Genomic DNA, 20,355 nt, shown 5'->3' on the forward strand with positions numbered 1-20,355 from the left:
TCAAGCAGCCTCGATCAAGCAACGTTGCTTCTTCGGCGTCATCAGGAAGTACTGGCTCGGCTCCATATCCTCGTCGCAGAAGCCGTCGATAGTAGAAACCCGCGGATTCCGGAAGGTGAGGAAGAAGCGGGCCGCGGCAAGTCGCAGCTCCATCCTCGCCAAATGCAGGCCCATGCACACTGTAAGGAAACGATCTGTTAGTACGGCCGAACCCGGGAACCATCGGTATGCAACATAAGCAAGCCGAGTGGAGTTGTGTGTGTATGTATGAACTCACCTCGGCTTCCGCCGCCAAAGGGGACAAAGCTGTCTTTCATGGCCTGCGTTGGTCTCTCCCACCTCGAAGGGTCGAACTTGAGCGGGTTGGGGAAGACGGCTGGGTTTCTGTGCATGGTGTATGCCTGCGCGCTGACGGTGGTGCCCCCTGGGATCCAGTGGCCGCAGAATTCGATACCCTCAGGAGGTACCTGTGATTATAATGAGTTAGCAATCAACCAGTCTCAACAAAGTGTACTCCTGATAAGACAATTGTATGAGTGTGTTGAGAGGGGAGTGCTGGGTACACTTACTGCTCTAGGAAGCCCAGCCGGCACAGACGAATACAGCCGCAAAGTCTCCTCTATGACCTGGTTCAAGTAGGGCAGTTTCTTGAGGTCGCTGTCCTCAAATGAGACGGGAAGCGCATCGAGCTCGTCGACCAACCTGGTCCTGACCTCGTCGTGCTTGCAGACGAGCCAGATGAGGTAGGTCAGGGTGTTGGAGGTCGTGTCGGACCCGGCCACAATGTAGGACTGGGCATTGGCCCGGACCTCGTCGAACTCGAGGCCCTCCTCGCCGGCCTTGGGGTGGTACAGCTTGGACAGCAACGACGGCTTGGCGTCTTCGCCCTCCTCCTCGATGACGCGGTAGTGGCGCTGGAGCAGCTCCGTCGCGCTCTGTCGGGTGCGGTCCAGTACCTCGGTGCCCTTCCGGATGAACGGGATAGGGAAGGGGATGTACCGGGAAAGTCTGGTCAACATGGGGAACGAGATGCGAATGCTCTGGGCAGTCCCGATGGCAGCAAGGTTCCGCATGTATTCGTTTTTCTGAAGTAAACCATTAGCATTTGCGTGCGCCGGAGACGGGATATATTTCGCTCACCTCCCCTGTTTCCAGCTGGTTGAAAGATTGGCCGAAGCTCAGCTCTGCGACGATGTCGGTGGTCATGCACATGGACCAGAACAAGACATCCTGGACTGTGTCAGCGCCCCAAATCAAGTTTTCTAGGCTCGTTTTAGTGTTGGGCGAAGCTTACAGTTGCACCCCGGCGCTGCGTCTCCTCCGCCATGCGCTGAATCGCCAAGCGGACCTTGCCGTCAATGGTCTGCTTGTGCCTCAGCAGGCCGGTCTCGGACATGGCGGCCGACAAGAGCCTTCGGTACCGGCGGTGCAGAGCAATGTTGATGGTGCTGAAGACGCTCTCCATATTGACCAGAGTTGTGTACCACGGTGTCTTGGGGAACTCGCCCTTGACCGAGTACATCCTCTGCATGGCGGCGATATCCTTGATGCTGACCTCGTGCGGACTGGTTCTCACGATCGGGCCTTGGTTGCTTCACGTTAGCATGCCGGCCTTCTTCTTTTTCTCCGAAATGCACATTGGACGTCATGAGTAGGGGCTGCTCGTACCATATCTCTCGTGAAGTTCATCTATGTAGGCTGGTTTGCGCCCCTTGAGCAAGTGGTACTTCCCGACAATTTCGGTGAAGTTGGAATACCACGGACCCGGCAGCTTCGCCAGGGGGCCCGTGACAGCGCTGAACAAATACTACAAATCGCCTTAGTCTAGATCATGGCACAACCAACGCATGTTGATGGGCCAGAACTTGACCTACCGCAAGAAGCCCCAAAGCAAGCCCGATGAGGGCCAAGTAGGTCTGGTGTAGACCAAAAATCTCCATATTGAGGATCAAGACAATGGTGGGTCGATGTCGGAAGTCTGATCAAAGGAGCGGGGAAGTGCCCAGTAATATCGCAACACCACTCAAATATTCCCGGACGGATATAGTGTTCTCTTCGTGTCTTGAGTAGTAGGATGTCGACAGACAATTGCTGTATATAGAGATGTTGGGAGTATTGGTCACGCTGGAATGCGAATATGATGCCAGCCAAGTCCAGAGACGGGACCATGGACTCTTTATGCCTGTCCTCTCGCGCGGCGAGCGCCCCTGAATCGCCAGCGGCCACTTTGGGGCAGCAGGTGGGCGGGCCCCATGTCTGATCAATTGGAGGCACGTCAGGACCCGCATCCCGCATTTCGGTCTTTCGCGGTGCCGTTGCGGCTAAGGCAAAAAATGACTTGCCCGGGTTGGGGCGTTGGGGGGGATCGGCAGTAGGGGGTAACAGAGTTCGGTGCTATCGGTACCCGCTCGCGCCCCGATACGTCCTTGTGCGAGATCCCGACGTGGGGATTCAAACGCTACCCTTGAGGTCAGACGGAACAAATCCAACCCGTCTATCACGTCAACACCTTGCACTTTCTTTCTTCCTTTGATGTGTCTGTTGCGACTTGCGCTCGAGTGCAACGCGGTACCCTGCACCTGCTCCGCCCGATCCCCATGCCTACCCTTAGAGCGCGGGGGACGGCTCGCGTTTCAGTCTCATGACGATGTCCGATCATCATCATTATGAGCAACTACCACCCTCCCATCGCGTTCCTCCTCACTGCGGGTTGCAATCGTTATGCGGAGTATCAAGTGCTAAGTAGCAGTATGCTGCATCAAAGCAGGGTCGTTCCATTATTAATCGGCCAGGTAGTGAGCGGTCTAAATTAAACGCCAGTCGCGGCCCAGAAGGTATCCTCCACACCACTGCCGCGCTTCCCGGCATTCCCCGCCCTCAGCTACCCCACAACCAAAAGCTTCGCCCGACTTCAAAGACGGTCTTAGGGGTCGGAGATAAGATCAGGTCAAAACAACGCACTCTATAGCGACTTCTTGCTGCGTGGTTGGTTGCGTAGGGGTACGCGTCTAAAACTACATTACTAAATCATGACCGGTATTAAATTCGATTTCTCTCGTCGTCGCTGACAGACCCGATCTGGATCGAAGGAATCGCACTCTCGGACACTATCACCATTGGGGGCTGCGTGTCCCGGGGCGCCTCGACGTCCCCTTCGGTAGTGGTGGCTTTTTCTCTCTTGAGCTTGCCGAACACTTGACCAATTCGTGAACTGAACGAGTTCAAGGCATGATACACAACGACAAAGGGACGTCCGACCACCCCGGAAACCTTTTCGAACCAGATGTCGGGACACAGTCTTATAACTATCGCCCATGGCAAGGTTACCAGAGCCAAAACGATGCAGATGGCCCACTGCGTGCCGTTGATTGGGGTAATGGAGAATGCAGCACCGCCGACAAAGATAATGGCAATCTGCGCCGCAACCATGATGCAATTGATCACAATGAAGAACTTGTTGCGAAGAACCCCCTCAAAGATGTTGAACTTGTTGTCGAGTCTCCTGTTATTGAACTCGTTGAAGATCTGCATCCATACGAAGGTGTTGAAGACCATCGTGTCGACTTCAAGATCCGGGTAGCTCAGGATTTGACGCCCCGCGTAATGCAAGATTAGGGTAGCCGTCAGCTGGAAAACGGCTTGCCCAATTATCATCTTCCACATGTTGACGGTGATCAGGGGCGCCGACTTGGGCTGTGGGAGACGATCCAGAATCTTTTCGGTTGGCGGATCCGTGGCAAGGGCCAATGCCGCGAACGTGTCCATGATGAGGTTTAGCCACAGGAGCTGAACGGCAGTGAGGACTGACTTCATCTCTCGATTGGAGACCGCACTGATAAAGGCCAACAGAACGGCGGTGATATTGACCGTGATTTGGAACTGTGAGCCTGGGTTAGTCAAAACATCCAATCAATCTAGGAACATCATTGCTTACTTGAAGAAACTTTTGCACCGCGTCATTAACAGCCCTGCCCCATTTCAACGCAACGATAATCGAGGCAAAGTTGTCATCCATCAACACAATCGAGGAAGCCTCTTTCGCCACCTCGGTGCCAGAAATGCCCATTGAGAAGCCGACGTCTGATGCCTTGAGAGCGGGAGCATCGTTGGTGCCGTCACCGGTGACGGCAACTGTCTCGCCACGTTCCTTCAGGCGCATAACCAGAATCCGCTTGTCCTCGGGAGACGAGCGAGCAAGAACTTGGAGATGTGGGAGCGTCTGATCCATCTCCACATCGTTGAGCCTCCTGAAGACTGGACCTTCCATAACGATGCCATCGGTGTAGATGCCGCATTCGGCGGCAATAGCCTGCGCAGTGACCACGTTGTCTCCGGTGACCATCCTGACGACAACACCGGCATGCTGTGCCTTCTTAACAGCTTCTGGGACACCAGGTCGAACGGGATCCTGTATACCAACAAGACCAAGGAAAACGAGATCTTCAAGGACCGCAGATAGGTCCACGTGCCCGTCGCTGGCGGGGATCTCAGCTGGCGGCCATTGGCTGAAATCTCGGTACACAAGACTGATCGTTCGGAGAGATTTGCGCGCATACGAGTTGATCGTATCCGTGAGCACACCAATATCTGCGCCCAACAAAGTGCTGGTTGTCAGTTCAGTAGTAACCAGGTTCGTAGTGACAACTTTGCTGGTACAGCACTCGAGCAGAATCTCCGAGGCACCCTTGATGAGCAGCCGGTAGCCTCCTGAGTGGCGCTTGATAACTGCACCCATACACTTCTTGGAGGAATCAAAGGGCATCATCTGTACCACCTGCTCGTTTGCCCGGGCTTGTACCAAAGATTGCATCCCAAGGTGGTCCTTGCATAGTTGTAACAAGGCCGTCTCGGTTTTCGATCCAATGAATGTAGACTGCCCGTCTTCGTCTCCTTCGAACGCGGTTGAATTGACGGCTACAGACTGGATGATAGCTTCTTTGGTTGCAGCGGTAAGACCAGGAGCCCATTGGGCCACTGTCTGGGTGGTGACCCCCCTGTTGTTGTTGTTCTCTGGTTTGTCGAAACTTGTTGATCCAAAGGTTCCCGCGACCACGGTCATCTTATTGGTAGTCAAGGTTCCCGTCTTGTCGGTGCAGATTGTTGTTGCATTCCCCATGGTTTCGCATGACCGGAGTACACGAACGAGATTGTTCTCCTTCAAGAGACGCTTCGTGGCAAACGCGAGGGCCAGTGTCACAGCCAGCGGCAACCCTTCAGGGACCGCAACCACGATAATGGTGATCGCCACAATCAATATGTCCGTGAACTCGGCCGCTTTCTCCGCTGGGACCTTGTTGTTTGTGGGCAGTCCCGCAAGGAAACGGAAGAGGAGGATGAAGAAAAGGAGGCCCGCGGCACCTGTACCAAGCTTGGCGATCGCCACAGCCAGTTTCTCAAGCTTTGCCTGCAGGGGTGTCGATTCGATATCGGTTCGCACAGACATCATGATCTTGCCAAAACTGGAATTGACACCCACAGAGGTGCAGACAAAGGTACCCATACCCTCGAGGACCTTAGCACCTGAGATGATGAAAGGGTCGAGGTTGTTGACTGATTGGCCACGCTCAAGAAGATCCATCACCTGCTGGCCGCTAGTCTTCTTGATCGCGTCGGACTCGCCAGTGATCGACGATTCGTCGCACCTGAGATCGTGGCCACCGATGAAGATACCGTCGACAGGAATGAGGTCGCCTGGCTCCAAATGTAAGACGTCACCGACCAGAACGTCATGTACATTGATCATATACGACCTTCCTGATCTAATGACTTTGACCTCACGATCCTCCTTCTTTTCGTTCAACTTGACGAAAGCGCGCTCTTTCTGCCAATCGTTCAATGAACCGACCACGGTAACAATAATGATGGCGATGCATATAGCAACTCCTTCAACCCACTTCAACAGTACATCGTCAGTGTCGGGTCAATGACATAAAGTAGGTAGGTAGCAGATTATACGTACATCAATTGGAGGAGGACTTCCAGGTGGATGAGGTCTCCCAAGAGTTTCGTATAGACCAAGTGACAAGGAGACAACCGCAGCCCCGGTCAGAACCAAGATGACTTTGTCATTGTAGGCGTTCCACATAAGCTTCCATAGTCTGTGGATAGTCATGTTAGCTGATACACCATACCAAGCGTTTAATGATGACATGGTACTCCCATATGAGAGACGCAGGCCGAAATTGAGAAAAAGGAAAATAGTATGGTAGCGGCGAGAACATGGTAAAAGAAGAAATATCGGATTTTTTTACTCACGGTGTCGCTTTCTTGGCTGGTAGAACATTCTTCCCGTACACTCGGATACGGTCAGAGAAGGATTCAGGGGTGTCCACGGTGTTTTCGGTGGACGCTTCATGCTTAGTGCTCTGAATTGCCTCTTCGAGCGTGATCCGTCGTTTTGCTGATGTCTCGTCGACACTGAGCCCGGTATGGATATCGGTCTGCAGCCCCTTTTCGATCCCGCGCAGGCCGCCGAGCGCCTTAAACACATGGATCGACTTGGGGTCGATGAGCTTGCCGAGATGCCCCGGGCTGAACGCGAAGGGGTTGTTCTCAACTATGAATGCGCTTTCGGTGCCTGGATCTGGACGCAGCGCATCCTCCGGTTTGAGGACTGTCGTCGCAACACTGGATGCGCGACTTCGATTACTAGGGGTAAGAAAGGGGTTTGTGTTTGTAGGTGTGAGGAAAGGGTTGGAAACGGTTGAAAGGCGGGAAGGCGTTCGCGCATCTTCATTCTCGTTATTTTGCCCCTGGTGAGTGTTGACTTGAAGCGTCGGAGGCGCTAAAGTATGCTGACCGGCCATGATAACGAATATGGGGTACTCCACCTGAGTATACCCGATTTGTGTTGTTGAGTATGCAACGTATAGAAAAGAGCCTTCTCATCAGGTATTCGGTGATGCAAGAGTGTGTGCCGTTTATCCGTGCCAAAGGGAAAGGCCTTCAGGAAACGGCAGCAGGATAGATGCATTATAAGCAAGGCCTTCTGTACTGCCTTGAGGCTTTTTGGGGGCGCAAAGCGATGAACGGCCAAGGCAGATGGCACCCAATGAATCGCAAGTAGGGGTAACCTCGACCAGAGTACCTTTGCCAAGCGGCAGGTGCGCTTGGCCGACCCGCCGCCGAGAATGTGCCATACATGACTACTTGGGTGCGCACATGAGCTGGGCTCGGGATTGGATCTTGGTGAGGCTAGCAAGAAGGCTGTGCAAGATAGAAGGTGTATTGGACTGCTTGTTGAGGGGTGGTTTCCAGCGGGTGCAACAGCATGAATCGGCCTCACTGGGACCTTGGCTCCTTCCTCGACGTAAAAGTGACGACACCTACCAAAGAGTGGCAGAATCTTTGGCCGCAGGGAGGCAAATAAGGCCAACACATGGATCTCAATAAGCATTCGTTGTTACATACGCATTTGCCATGGTCATTTAGGTGGCGGTGTAATGTCAGGTACCTTGGGACGGTGTGTGGCTCGCAAGCACAAATGACAAGGGCTCAGGCACCCGACAGCTTGGACGAAATGGCGGGGTGAATTAGACACGACAAGGCAACAGCAGAAACCCCTCGGCTGGGTATATCTCCGCGTCGGAAGGGCCAAGGCGAGAGAATGCGAGTCAGTCTAGATCGCCAGCACACCAGGAAGAATGATCCTACAGTTGCGAATGTGCCAAGCAATGGAACGCCGGTGAGTTGAGGCTGTGTTAGGTACATGTACGTCTTTTCGCCTGATGGGAGGCCCCAGAACCGGTAAGTGGGGTTTGTGTTGGGCGACTATCAACTGCGTACTAAACCTTATTCGGTTCTTGACCAATCAGGAGGCCACGACGAACGACATCAGGAACGTGGGTCTTGCTGAATGAAGCAGGAAGAGACGACTCGGTTCAATCCACGAACACTTCCATAGTCGGTCTGAAACTTCCTAGAACCATGCGCATGCACAATGGGAATGAAGCAGAAGCAGATTTCTAAAGTCCAAGGCCCGGGGACGATAGCACTTGCAGCCAGCAGAGCGGGCACATGGCTCATTCTCGACCCGATATTACACCCACGAGTCTCCACGATCCCGGCGGTATTGGGCCAGCCAAACTGAGGAAAACCAATCAGAGGGAGGCAACAAAAGAAAATAGAGAGAAATAGTACGGGATCAACACAATCCGAAGCCACGCGTTCTGTATATCGAAAGTTTGATGCTCATGTGTTTCCCCCAGTTCGGTCTTCGTGACGCAGGGCCAAGGAGCTGTGCTGTTTTAGTCCGGGGGCGAGGCAGTAGGCGAGGGAGTTCGAGAGGGAGTTTCAAAAAATGAAGGTTGGAAAACAACAACAATGGGCGGTGCTGCTACCTCACGTTGGAGGCCTCGATGGGCTATGCATGCTTGGCCCACGTCTTCCGAGCTGTCGTTGTTTCGACCGATTTCGTATCCACAGCGGGTCGATCCTCCAGATTCGGAACATGCACCGGCAGTGCAATCTTGTACGCCGTGCGTTCTCTTCGTGACTATAGGCAGAGAGTGGAAAAACAAAGACAAAATCAATTTAAATGAAGTTAAACCCTGTTTCTCCAAATTTGTTCTTATACCGCGCCAGCCTGGTAGAAACAAAAGACCCACACCACGGGTGGGTTATCTCGGGGTATAGAATTCTTACAAAGAGATATGGGTGCGAAGTGTCTTTCAGAATCTCAGGATAGGAGCGTACCTATTTATACGCTGATATCGATATTCACAAGGAGCAAACATCTGGTAGTGGGACGATCGTCTTTGCTGTTTTTCTTCTGACCGCCTCCTCTTGAATATGTAGAAATAAACACAATACCAGGAAAGGAAGGCTTGACGCAATGCCACGCCGTATAGGAAGCCCATTCCTTGTAGGAATCTGGTCATACTCGATTTTACTGATGATGCATCATATCCTGCCCTGGCCAAGAGCCGCGGATCGCACACCACTGCAACAGCTGAGCTAGCTCTTCACTAACCTCCTTGGCCCTCGGTATCTCGTGGCCCCCTCCATGGTTGTAGACTTTCCGTATGTAGGGGTCGCATAGCCCCGCCAGCTGTATCGATGCTGAAAGCCGGGGGTCCTTCTCTCCAAAGACGTGGACTGTGGGAATCCGGATTTTGAGCTCGGCGGGGATCCTATTGAGGTTGAGGCCAAAGCAGTCGTCCGAGTCGAACTGCGCCCGACGCACGACTGAGGCGTAGTCTGTGAGCTGCCACCTGTCTCTCGTCACCTCCGCCGTCGTCTTCTCCAGAAGCTGACCCTTGGTGCGACGGTCCAGCTCCTCAACCTCTTGGGACACATGCACGCCCAGATCCTTGAGCGCCGTGATGGGGACTCCCCCGCAGATGAACATGGCGAACTGGAAAGGGGGCGGTGAGTCGGGCTCATACCACTGCTGGTAGAGCATGTAGCTAGACACCAGAGCACAGCCCTGTGAGAACATCATGACTCCATCGTACGGCCCATTCTGCTCCAATATCCCCCGTAGCCACTTGTGGCCAGCTCTGATGCCTTTGATATCGGTCCCCTCGTAAAAAGCATAGTGAGGTGGCTCGTAGAACAGCGGGGTGTCTGGTGCCGGCGCTGACGGCTGCGGCCCATCAACGAAGTCGAATTCGAACTCCGGGACTGCCGTTTCCAGCTTGGAGCGTAAAGAGGCTGCCTCAATCAGTTGACATGCATGGAGGTTGGGGCAGTGCAAATACCTGTCTGAGATTTGAAAATTCGGCCGCTAGTTCCCTTGCCATGCAAGCACAGGATTTTCATCTTCGGGTTCGTTCTCGGGATAGGATCTGACCTGAGTGGCCTCAGCAGTGTTGTTTTGATAATTCTATCACCGTCGCCTGTTCACTTACTTTGTAATGGGTTGGGGTCTCAAATGGAACGACCCTCCGAACAATGCAATATTGAGAGTCCGGACATCCGAAAACATTTGACGGAGCTCCGACCGACTTACTAACATACACATTTTACAAATACTTCCCTGTTTCCATGCGTAAAATGACAATACGGCTTCTTGAAACCTCGAATTTTCACTTTCCTCCCATTCTCAGCTATGTTGATGCCATCAGTTCTCGGCAGCGTATCTATTCCTCTTCAAGTTCCGGGGAAGTTGCCATGACATTGAATACATATATGGCAGACGTTTGCATACGCGTTTCGCATTCTATAACCCCTTCTACTAACCCCCCTAGAGATTTACCGCAGTCTGGAAAAGGAGGCAGAGTAGACGAGATTTGCCATGTTGCTGGCTGCGGCCTCTGATTGGTTGAACGCCACTATACACCGCCACCTTCCGCCAAACATCATGATAGGCTGAGGACCGCAAAACGCCTCACGCTATCGGAAATTTGCAAGACGTCGTCGCGTCCCTCATCTGATGGTGCAGCATTACCCATTAGATCACGTCAGAAAGGAGGTCAGTCTCGGACTTATCAGTGCATCGGATAGTTTGGGGCTTGGGCAACCCGCTAGCGTCGTGGTCTGATACTAAGCCTCCGAAGAAGAGCGCTGACTCGGAAAACCCTGACACCTAATGATTTGACATGCGCATCAGTATGGAGATGGATCTTTGGAATATTTGTCGGATCCGGTCGCTTGGGGAAGTGCGCCGAGACATGCGGGAAGAACCGTGACTCATCACCCAACTCGCGGTGAAAAAGAAAGATACCCTGACCACCCCGACCACAAGCCCGAAAGTCAGAGGTAGAGAACGCCATATATCTTCGTTGTAATGATCAATTGCACTCTGTGTTGGGAAACACCGAAGGTGCTCTAGTTGCGCCTTTCATCCTATCAAATATAACCACTCCGTGCGCGCCCGTACCATGGGTAAAGTAACACATTGCACCCGATTGGAAAGTCTAATTTTTTTCTTAGACTTAGGCCGATTAGAATCGGATGGGATAAGTCACCACAAACTGCCTGAGGCATCGCCCTACACCGCACACGCGCGAGTTCCTTGTGCTAAGAACGGGTGTGTAGTTTGCGGTGTGCAGCATGAAGAGAGCCCGACTCTGCTTTAGTCGAGTTAGGGGACATAAGACGATTCAGCTGAATCAAGTAGCCAACGTGAACGTCGGAACACCAGAGGAAGCACGGCGTCGCTGTGTTCAACTTAGACGGGAAATGATGGAAGCCAATGCTGCAACTTTCGTGAGTCAGGTGTTGCGCGCGCTCGGGATCGGCATTCGCATCGAGGACTCCCAGAGACAAATCATTCTTGAACCGACCACCAAATGACGAGGATCTTTCTAAGGATATTCCCGAGTTTCCAAAACCTCGTAGTTGATTGGAAGGATGCCACCGGCTGTGATGGGTATCTTGTTCCACTTGGCAGCCAGACCTACTTCCAATTGACTGCTGGTGAAATCTTGCGCAATCTCGGCAACAGCATATCTTTGTCTCGTCCTGATCGAAAGCTGTCCGATCGATCGGCGCATTTAATCGCAAGGTGAAAGCAGGGCTTGCATGATCAGCAACGGACGCAATAATGGTTTGCCATAGTTGGTTCCATGTTCCATCCTCCATTCACTGCCTGGGCTGCATCTTCGGCGATTGAGATATCATGCTTCAAATGAGAGCAGATTCCTTCGCTTGAAATGTGCGATCCGCAACGGCTGCGGGTACGTCGTCCGGAACACGTGAATACTCCTTCTGGCTGTGGGCATGATGCTATTTCATACTTGTAATGAAGCCTAAGGGCTGAGCTTGCGAATAGCCCACGTGGTAAAAGGGGAGAAAACATAATCACGGGAACAGTAGAGTGAGCCAGGTGACTACATTCACTTGATGTTGTGTTTTGTTGGTTGACGGAGGGGTCACCTGCGGCAGGATAATCGGCGGCGGAAATCCCGAATACCACGGCGCGACGGTAAACGAATGAGCTGGCAGCCGGATACTCAGTCATTTTGCGTAACACATCGATTGATGATCGCGGTTGCGCCGTCAACGTTTTGAAGGTGTGGTTGGCACCGGCCCTCTATTACCGACCGGAGCTTCGGTTATCAATGAATTTGGTCTTATTGGCACACCCGTGAACCGGGTAGCAAAGGCAGGGAACATGTCGCCCGTGTGACGCCAAGGCGCTCGGAAGCGACCTTAACGTTGGGCTGACAGTCTGGAGATGGGATGCTCTAGTGATGCAACTGCGCTATTCCGTCTGCAAGTGCCAAGGCTGGCGAACGGGATGCTGCGAGCAAATTATTCAGAATAGTTCAATCGGCGCAATCTTCCACCAGCTGCTGATCGAGGAGCCATTTTCTCCCCTTCCTTCGTTCTCGTCCTCTTACTCCTGCCTGGTTCTTCGCATTGAATGATCTTCAGTGACCGCCGATCACAGATGGGTGGCAGATCAGATCTTGCTTGGCAAATCGCGCTCTCACGTGCAGGGCGGGGTACCTATTTTACGGGTACGGTGAAGCCACTGCGGGCACTTTGTCAAGTAAAACGATGGCCCAGACACATCCGTTAGGCCGCTCCAGTCCCCCCTCTCTGGGTGCTTGGGGGGCCTTGGCTTGCCGGTTTCCAAGTCATGGGTCTGCTCCAAATGATACGGTTTGAAGCTGTTCAATGCGCTATGCGTGCCAGACCCCAGGAAAAAGGAAAACATTTTGCATCATTAAAGGTCTTGGCGTTACCCATCGCTATCATCTATTATTTACCGCCAGTCCTTCATCTAGTAAATTGCGATTGTCACCTTTGCCCGTTCGTTGGAACCTCTATGCGAACCAACATACGACCTCACCTGATGGATCAATAGAGCCCTCACTATCACCCCCAATTTTCTAGTCGACCATGGCCTCTGGAAGACCTCAGCCGACGCGGACCAATTCCCGCCAGGCTGGTGATCATGCACCCATGAACCCGAGCGGTCTTCGCCAGAGCCAGACTCTGTCGTCGACATCTTTGCATCGAGAGAACCAAGGCGACAGCTATTTTGCCGCTGCGCCAGACGCGACAGACGTCCAAGACCACGAAGTCTCGCGACCCGGCCCGAGCTCTCCAAAGACTCCCGACGAATTGAACGAAACGACCTCGCTGCTCCACGAGCATGTGCACTCCGGGCCATGCAACCATGGCACCTTCTCGCCCCGGGCCGGGAGCCCGATGGGAAGCAGCTATAAGACAACCGACACCGATGCGGGCTCAACCGTAGGTTCCGAGCAGGAGGGCGACCGCGCTGCTAGAACCACCTGGAAGAAGGCCCTGTCGGCCAAGGTTAAGAGCAAAAAGATGACAAGCTCCCGCGCTCTGGCAGAACAGCATGGATTCAAAGACTCTCCGTTGATGTACCTGTCCTACTATGTCCCTTGTCTGATTTGGATGCGACAATACAACTGGACCTGGCTCAAGGGCGACCTCACGGCGGCCATTACGATAGCGTCCATGTATCTTCCCATGGCGCTCTCCTACGCCGACAACCTTGCGCATGTTCCTCCGATTAATGGTCTATATGCCTTCGTATTCAACCCTCTCATCTATGGGTTGCTGGGAAGCTGCCCGCAGATGGTTGTAGGGCCCGAAGCTGCAGGCTCGTTGCTGATAGGTTCCATCGTGAAGGGCAGCATCGACGCGGGGGCTGGCGACGACGACAATGGCATCTTGCAAGCCAGAGTTGCCGGTGTTGCTGTTGGCATCGCGGGAGCGACTGTCTTCATTATGGGCGCATTCCGTCTTGGCTTCCTGGATAGCGTGCTTAGTCGACCTTTCCTTCGCGGTTTCATCTCTGCTATTGGTCTTGTTATCTTCATTGATCAGCTAGTCCCGGTGCTTGGGCTGACAAAGGTTGCCGAGCACGCAAGTAGTGTTCAGCACCCGAGCTCTGTGGACAAGCTGAAGTTCTTGTTCAGCCATCTAGGGAAAATCCACAAGCTTTCTGCCGTTGTGGGCGTTGCGAGTTTCACTGTTATTATGGTGCTTCGGTAAGTACATTGGTCCAATTTGATCTCGCCCTGCTCGAAGCTCACCATCCCGCAGTGAAGTTAAGAAGCGGGTTCAGCCACGGTATCCTTCTATTGCCTATTTCCCTGACCGTCTCATGGTCGTAGTATTGTCTGCTCTATTAGCCTGGAAACTGGAGTGGGATAGACAAGGCGTCGCAATCCTCGGGAGTGTCGAAGCCGCATCGGGCCAAACCTTCAGATTCCAAAACCCATTTCAGCTGCAGCACATGCCACACATTCGTGAAGCGATGGGAACTTCCTTCTTGATCGGCATGCTTGGCTTCTTCGAGTCGTCTGTAGCCGCCAAAAGTCTTGGGACTGGCGACGTCATCGAAGGTATGCAGCTGAGCGCGAATAGGGAGCTCGTTGCTCTCGGTACCGCCAACCTCGTCGGTTCTTGCTTCATGGCCATTCCCGCCTTCGGTGGCTACGGTAGAAGCAAGGTCAACAAGTCCACTGGCGGCACAAGCCCTATGAGCTCCATCTTCGTGAGCATCATCACCGTTTTCTGCATCATGTTCATGCTGCCTTGGTTCTATTACATTCCGGTAAGGGCAATAATCTTTCACATCAGAAGATCAACCAAAAAACTAATGTTTTCTAGAAACCTGTGCTTTCGGCCCTGATTATCGTGGTAGCGTGGTCCTTGATAGAGGAAGCGCCCCATGATGTCATGTTCTTCCTTCGCATTCACGGTTGGTCTGAATTGGCGCTTATGGCTGTTATTCTTCTAGTGACTGTGTTCTTCTCGCTTAATCTTGGCATTGCCATCGGTATTGGGTTGTCTCTTTTGCAGGTAATTCAGCATGCCACGCGCCCACGTATCCAGATCTTGGGGCGCATTCCTGGAACGGAGAGGTTCGAGAACGCCGAGGAAAACCCCGAGCATTTGGAGTTTATCGAGGGCTGCCTCATCGTCAAGATCCCTGAGCCGCTTACTTTTGCCAACACCGGCGAGTTGAAGAATCGGCTTCGAAGGCTGGAACTTTACGGCACGAGCAATGCGCATCCTGCCTTACCACGTCTTCGCCCCCACAAGAGCAACCGTAATGTCATATTTGACATCCATGGTGTAACGTCACTCGACGGCTCGGGGGCACAGGTGTTGGAGGAAATTGTAAGGAGCTACCGCGAACGAAACGTCCGGGTCTTCTTCAGTCGCTCGCCAAGCAAGTCAAACAAGATTTGGACGCTTCTGCAGCGAAGTGGCATCGTCGAGCTAGTGGGAGGAGAGCGCCACTTCGTTCATGATGTCAAGGACGCTCTACGGATGACAGAGTCAGAGGACTTTGAGGAACAGGGCGCCTGCGCAGCGGCAGGCGACAGCACCCCGCTCTAGGGCTTGTCTTGTCTTCGATCAGACATGATTCCATGAGCTACATATTAAGTTTAGCATTTTCTGGCGCAAGTTTATTATAGCGGTTCTGCATTTGGAATGCTTGTCCATTATGCATGTATGTATCAGACGATAGAATAGTTGAGCATAGCGCTGAAACTTCTTTCATGACACCACAAATGTACTCGCTGTCCATTGCATGCTCACGTTGTATGCCGGTTACCTACGGCGTTATAAGTGAACGTGTACTTAATTTTCGCTGCACTTTGCTCTTGGCAGCTAGTCAATGCTGTCTGTCGATCACGGTCTATTTCGCTAAGCCTTCTTGTGGCAGTCTAAATAACCATTTCTCGAACTCCTCGTCGCTCAAATCCTTGGGTATCTTATCCACGCCTTGCTTCCACTGTAGCTTGCCACTGTACAGCGAATGAGATTTGGGGTTCTTGACATATTGCATCGTTTGCGCCGCCTCGGGGCTGTCCTTGCCCTCGCACGCCACCGTGGCCTCGTAGTCTCGCTCGGCGAAGACCTTGGCGCGCGCCTGGTCGCCGTTGGCGATGGCGATCTGGAAGGCATCGTGCCAGGCTCGGCTGACCCAGGCGTCGTGGATGCCCTCCTCGCGCAGCAATTTCAGTTTTCGCCACGCGTCGTGCAGCATCTCCTCGGCGTGCTTGACGATGCGATTGCCGTCGCCCACCTTCTCGTCCAGCTCGTTGATCTCCTTGCGGCGCCGATCGCTCGCGTCGCGTTCCTCGCCCGCCGGAAGGGCGCACGTCGCGCACGCGCACTTGAAACCAAAGTGATCCTGCAGGATCGTCTGGCGCTCGGCCCAGGGGAACAGCGCCGGCAGATAGGTGAGGGTGATCTCCTCGCCCGCCGCGATGTCCCGCGCGGCGTGTACCGTCATCCGGCCCAGGTCCTTCCGCCACTTGTTCTGCGCGTTCGGGACGCAGGCGTGGTTGATGCGGCACGCGGCCAGGAACAGGCCGGCCTCGGTGGCGCCGCCGCCGCCCATGGGGTGGACGTTGGTGCTGGCGGTGCCCACGAGGGGCCCGTTGGCCTTGTGGGCGTTGTCGAGGGACAGGAACTCGCGGGCCTGGTCCTTGGTGGCCTTCTTCAGGCCCAGCGCGATGATCTGCTGCATCGTCTTGACGTCGTTCACCGTCGTCGGCACGACGAACAGCGGGGCGTCCGCCATGATCCGCTCGCCCCGGGCGATCTTTCGCAGCGCCACCACACCGTTTCCGGCGCCCGGGACGGGCTTCACCACCCACATATCTCCGCCCATGTGGTTGGCGGAGATGCTGAGGTCGCCCTTCTCCGGGCCTGCTGCGACGTCCTTGGCGACATCATCTTTGTTGGGGGCCATGGTCGATACCATGAAAATCGGTATGTTATATACAGTATATATAGCAATAGTATATATGTACTAGTATGTCCGCAGGCGGCAGAGGCAGGTCGCAAAGAGGTTAGGTCTCTAGCGGGGTTGCGGTACGGTACAATCTCAGCCGCTTCAGTGAATAAAATAATTTGCACCCTGCATGTCCCCACGTGGGGGAATCGCTCCACTTTCTTAATTGCCCCTCTACTGCATAATTCTTCTGTTATTTTCACGTTTATTCGACAAAGCACTAACCTGCAGCCATATTTGCAATATTCGGCCACAGGGAACCATGTCTCGATTGCTTCCGATTGAGACCTCCGTTGCAGGGCGACCCCCCAGGATCAGGCGGCATCAATGCTTGAAAGGAACGCTCTCGTGCCACGCCGACTACTACGCTACAAACTAGACATGCTCGGATTGGTTCCAAGCTAGTCCGTCATTCACCGTACCATTGGATGATCACCTCACCTTACAATTGTGGTTTACTTGCTCATGGAATCCCGCGGCCCGCGAGACATGTTGCAGATTGAGCGCACACAACTTGGGGAGGTCGCCGAGACGCGTCGATTGGTTGATCATATTCCTTCACGCGTGTACCGCGATCATAGGCCACGGACTTAATTGCTCGACCATTTTTCGTTCTGTCAGCCCATTTCCTCGCCCAAGTCACATGGTATCGCGCCCGACTCGCGCGGACTCGACCCCCGAGCCTAGGTCTGTCAGGCGATCGGCCAACGCGTCCAGCATCAGATAATCGCACCATGTCTGGAGGCTGAAATGCATTGGCTGCGCCATGTCGCTGTACGTTGCTGTCATAGTCGGGCCAGAGATAGGTTTACGCGCCTGTAGAGATCGAATGCAATGTAACGCGTCAACTATCAACACACGTCCAGTTGCTTAAATACGCTGGAATGTCAGCGACAATTGAGAGCTTAAATGGCACTTTGGGAACGCCGAGCAGACTTTGTAACAGATTTGGTCTCTTTCATTCCACCTCCTAACAGTCACTGTTGCAATCATGTCGCCGAGCGTTGATCTTGTCGAGGAGTATCTTGCCAAAGGTTCTTGGAAAGGGGCAGAGAACGCCAACTCGACCTTCTCCCATCAGGGACTGATGCAGTATGTCTCCAATCATATCATCGCGCAGTACTGGGTTGAGAGGGTCTACACGGACGAAATACGCCAATACGAGCGCGATAACCGATTCCACATCCACGATCTCGGCTTCCTCAGCGCGTACTGTTCAGGATGGTCAATCGAGGACATCCTTCTCCAAGGTTTCGGTGGCGTCGACAACAAGATCCAGTGTCGGCCACCCAAGCATCTTAACACCGCCCTTAACCAGCTCGTCAACTTCCTCTTTACTCTTCAGGGCGAGCTGGCCGGAGCCCAGGCACTTTCCAGCTTCGACACCTACCTTGCGCCGTTCGTTCGGAAGGATGGCTTGACGTACCCTGAAGTCTTCAAGTACGTGCAGAGCTTCGTCTACTCGCTCAATGTACCTACCCGAAGCGGGTTCCAGGCCCCCTTCACCAACGTGTCGATGGACCTTGTTTGCCCGAAGAAGCTTCGAGATCAGTGCGTCGTCATCGGCGGCCAACTCAAGCCAGAGTGGGTCTACGCCGACTTTCAGGAGGAGATGGACATGCTCAACAGGGCCTTTGCCGAGGTAATGATCCAAGGAGATGGGAATGGTAACATCTTCTCGTTCCCAATCCCGACCTACAACCTCTGGGAGGGGATCGACTGGGAATCCCCGCGATGGAAACCAATTTGGGAGATGACGGCCAAGTACGGGATCCCATACTTCGGAAACTATTACAACAGCGACTTGGACCCAGAAGATTTTCGATCTATGTGCTGTCGTCTTCGTCTCGACATCAGCAAATTACACTGCCGAGTGGGTGGCCAGTTCGGTGCAACCCCTTTGACGGGTTCGCTTGGCGTGGTCACAATCAATCTTCCGAATCTCGCCTACTGCTCTGGCGGCTCGAAGGACAAATTCATTTCGAAGTTATCGGATACTCTGAGGGTAGCGAAGGACTCTCTAGAGATCAAACGCAAGAGGGTGGATGAGAACGCGGCTCTGTACCCCTACGCAGCGCACTACCTCTCTGCAACAAAGCATCGTACCGGATCCTGCTGGACGAACCACTTCAGCACCATCGGCGTGAATGGCATGAACGAGGCTTTGGTTGCTCTGCTTGGCGAGGGCATCGAGAAACAAAAGGACTTCGCACTTGAGGTCTTGGAGTTTATCAAAACGCGACTTCAGGATTTCCAGGATGAAACCGGTAACTTGTATAACCTGGAGGCCACCCCAGCCGAAAGTACGTGTTACAAGCTAGCCAAGAGAGACAAGGAGCTGTTTCCTGATCAGGACATCCCAGCCTTCTACACCAACTCGACCATGCTTCCGGTTGACAGCACAGATGACCTGTTCGAAGCCCTTGGGCACCAAGAGGATCTCCAGTGTGCATACACAGGCGGTACTGTCTTCCACGCGTTCTTGGGCGAGCAGCTGCATAGCTGGGAACTTGCACGGGACTTGGTCAGGATATTGACAGCTCGATTCCGCATTCCCTACGTCACCCTAACTCCGACCTTCAGCATCTGCCAGACACATGGCTATCTGCCTGGAGAGCAACCCCAATGCTCGGTCTGTGGCGATTCGACCCTCGTCTATTCACGCATCGTGGGCTACTTTCGTCCGACTCGAGACTGGAACAAGGGCAAAGCGAAGGAATTTGTAGCCCGTAAGACCTACCGGTACATCACGAACTCGCCGGCGGTGGATAACGAGAGTGGACTGCTGGATCTTGAGCGTCAAATCGCCGATATCGCCGATCTTCCGGTGGCAGGATACATCAAGAACACACTAAGCGACTATCCCGGCAAGGTGCAGGCAGCGATCATGTTCACATCGCGGTGTAATCTTGCTTGCCCATGGTGTCACAATGGACCGCTGGTTCGCGGCGAGCGCGATGGGATGACGAGTCTCGATGTCTTCAGGCACGTGTCGTCGACCACCCACAAGTCGCTGGTCATCTCCGGAGGCGAGCCGACCATCCACAAGGGCCTGGTCCCCTTCCTCCGGATTCTCAAGAATGCGGGCGTCAGCGTCAAGCTGGACTCGAACGGCACGGCGCCCGACGTGCTGCGTCAGGTGTTCGCCGAGAAGCTCGTCGACTTCGTCGCCATGGATATCAAGTGCGCGCTGGAGAACTACAAAGCGGTGACCGGCAAGAGGATTGACCCGAGCATACTCGAGGACAGCATCGGGCTAATCAAGGCGAGCGGCGTCCCGTATGAATTTCGGACGACGGTGGTGCCGTCGCTGGTGGACGTCGAGGACCTGTTCGAGGCCAAGCGCTTGGCCGGAGGGAAGCTCAAGCTGCAGCGATTCCGGAAGGGGGAGACCAACTTGGCCAAGCGCTACAGGGACCTGGATCAGCACACCGACAAGGAATTCAATGCGCTGGTCGCGCAGTTGGCGTAGACATTATGGAGGAACAGCATCTTTCCAGGTTTTCTTGCCGTTAGTGTGTAGTCGGACTTCGCGTTGGGGATTTGAAAGCCGAAGTTAGGCATTTCTTGATGTTATGTAAACGGGTTTAGGACCCGACGGGAATGCATGGAGCTTCTCACTCTGTTTGGGCTGTACATTTCTTTGGAGCAGAGAACAGGATATGGGC

General features: G+C 53.7%; 6 protein-coding genes across 6 annotated transcripts; 2 read left to right on the forward strand and 4 right to left on the reverse strand.

Annotated features, from left to right (window-relative positions):
- PG985_004665 (cytochrome P450) lies at positions 1–1,940 on the reverse strand (the record flags this gene model as incomplete). Its single annotated transcript, XM_066824434.1, has 7 exons — positions 1–179; positions 278–467; positions 570–1,085; positions 1,141–1,230; positions 1,295–1,584; positions 1,669–1,807; positions 1,875–1,940. The coding sequence occupies 7 exons, from the start codon at positions 1,938–1,940 to the stop codon at positions 1–3; spliced, it is 1,470 nt and encodes a 489-aa protein (XP_066687594.1).
- A 1,099-nt stretch (positions 1,941–3,039) lies between these two features.
- On the reverse strand, positions 3,040–6,806 carry PG985_004666 (Calcium-transporting ATPase 2; the record flags this gene model as incomplete). Its single annotated transcript, XM_066824435.1, has 4 exons — positions 3,040–3,879; positions 3,935–5,893; positions 5,960–6,098; positions 6,256–6,806. 4 exons carry the CDS (start codon positions 6,804–6,806, stop codon positions 3,040–3,042), a joined length of 3,489 nt encoding a protein of 1,162 aa, XP_066687595.1.
- A 2,081-nt stretch (positions 6,807–8,887) lies between these two features.
- PG985_004667 (uncharacterized protein) lies at positions 8,888–9,762 on the reverse strand (the record flags this gene model as incomplete). The annotated part of the gene is made up of 2 exons (XM_066824436.1): positions 8,888–9,654; positions 9,702–9,762. The coding sequence occupies 2 exons, from the start codon at positions 9,760–9,762 to the stop codon at positions 8,888–8,890; spliced, it is 828 nt and encodes a 275-aa protein (XP_066687596.1).
- Positions 9,763–12,792: 3,030 nt separating this feature from the next.
- On the forward strand, positions 12,793–15,279 carry PG985_004668 (uncharacterized protein; the record flags this gene model as incomplete). Its single annotated transcript, XM_066824437.1, has 3 exons — positions 12,793–13,919; positions 13,975–14,488; positions 14,545–15,279. 3 exons carry the CDS (start codon positions 12,793–12,795, stop codon positions 15,277–15,279), a joined length of 2,376 nt encoding a protein of 791 aa, XP_066687597.1.
- Positions 15,280–15,583: 304 nt separating this feature from the next.
- PG985_004669 (SET domain protein) lies at positions 15,584–16,645 on the reverse strand (the record flags this gene model as incomplete). Its single annotated transcript, XM_066824438.1, has 1 exon — positions 15,584–16,645. The coding sequence occupies one exon, from the start codon at positions 16,643–16,645 to the stop codon at positions 15,584–15,586; it is 1,062 nt and encodes a 353-aa protein (XP_066687598.1).
- A 1,033-nt stretch (positions 16,646–17,678) lies between these two features.
- PG985_004670 (uncharacterized protein) lies at positions 17,679–20,159 on the forward strand (the record flags this gene model as incomplete). Its single annotated transcript, XM_066824439.1, has 1 exon — positions 17,679–20,159. The coding sequence occupies one exon, from the start codon at positions 17,679–17,681 to the stop codon at positions 20,157–20,159; it is 2,481 nt and encodes an 826-aa protein (XP_066687599.1).
- Between the last annotated feature and the right edge of the window lie 196 nt (positions 20,160–20,355).

This window comes from Apiospora marii (assembly GCF_038362585.1).
Source record: "Apiospora marii strain CBS 49790 chromosome Unknown utg000003l_segment0_segment0, whole genome shotgun sequence".
Lineage (NCBI taxonomy): Eukaryota > Fungi > Ascomycota > Sordariomycetes > Amphisphaeriales > Apiosporaceae > Apiospora > Apiospora marii.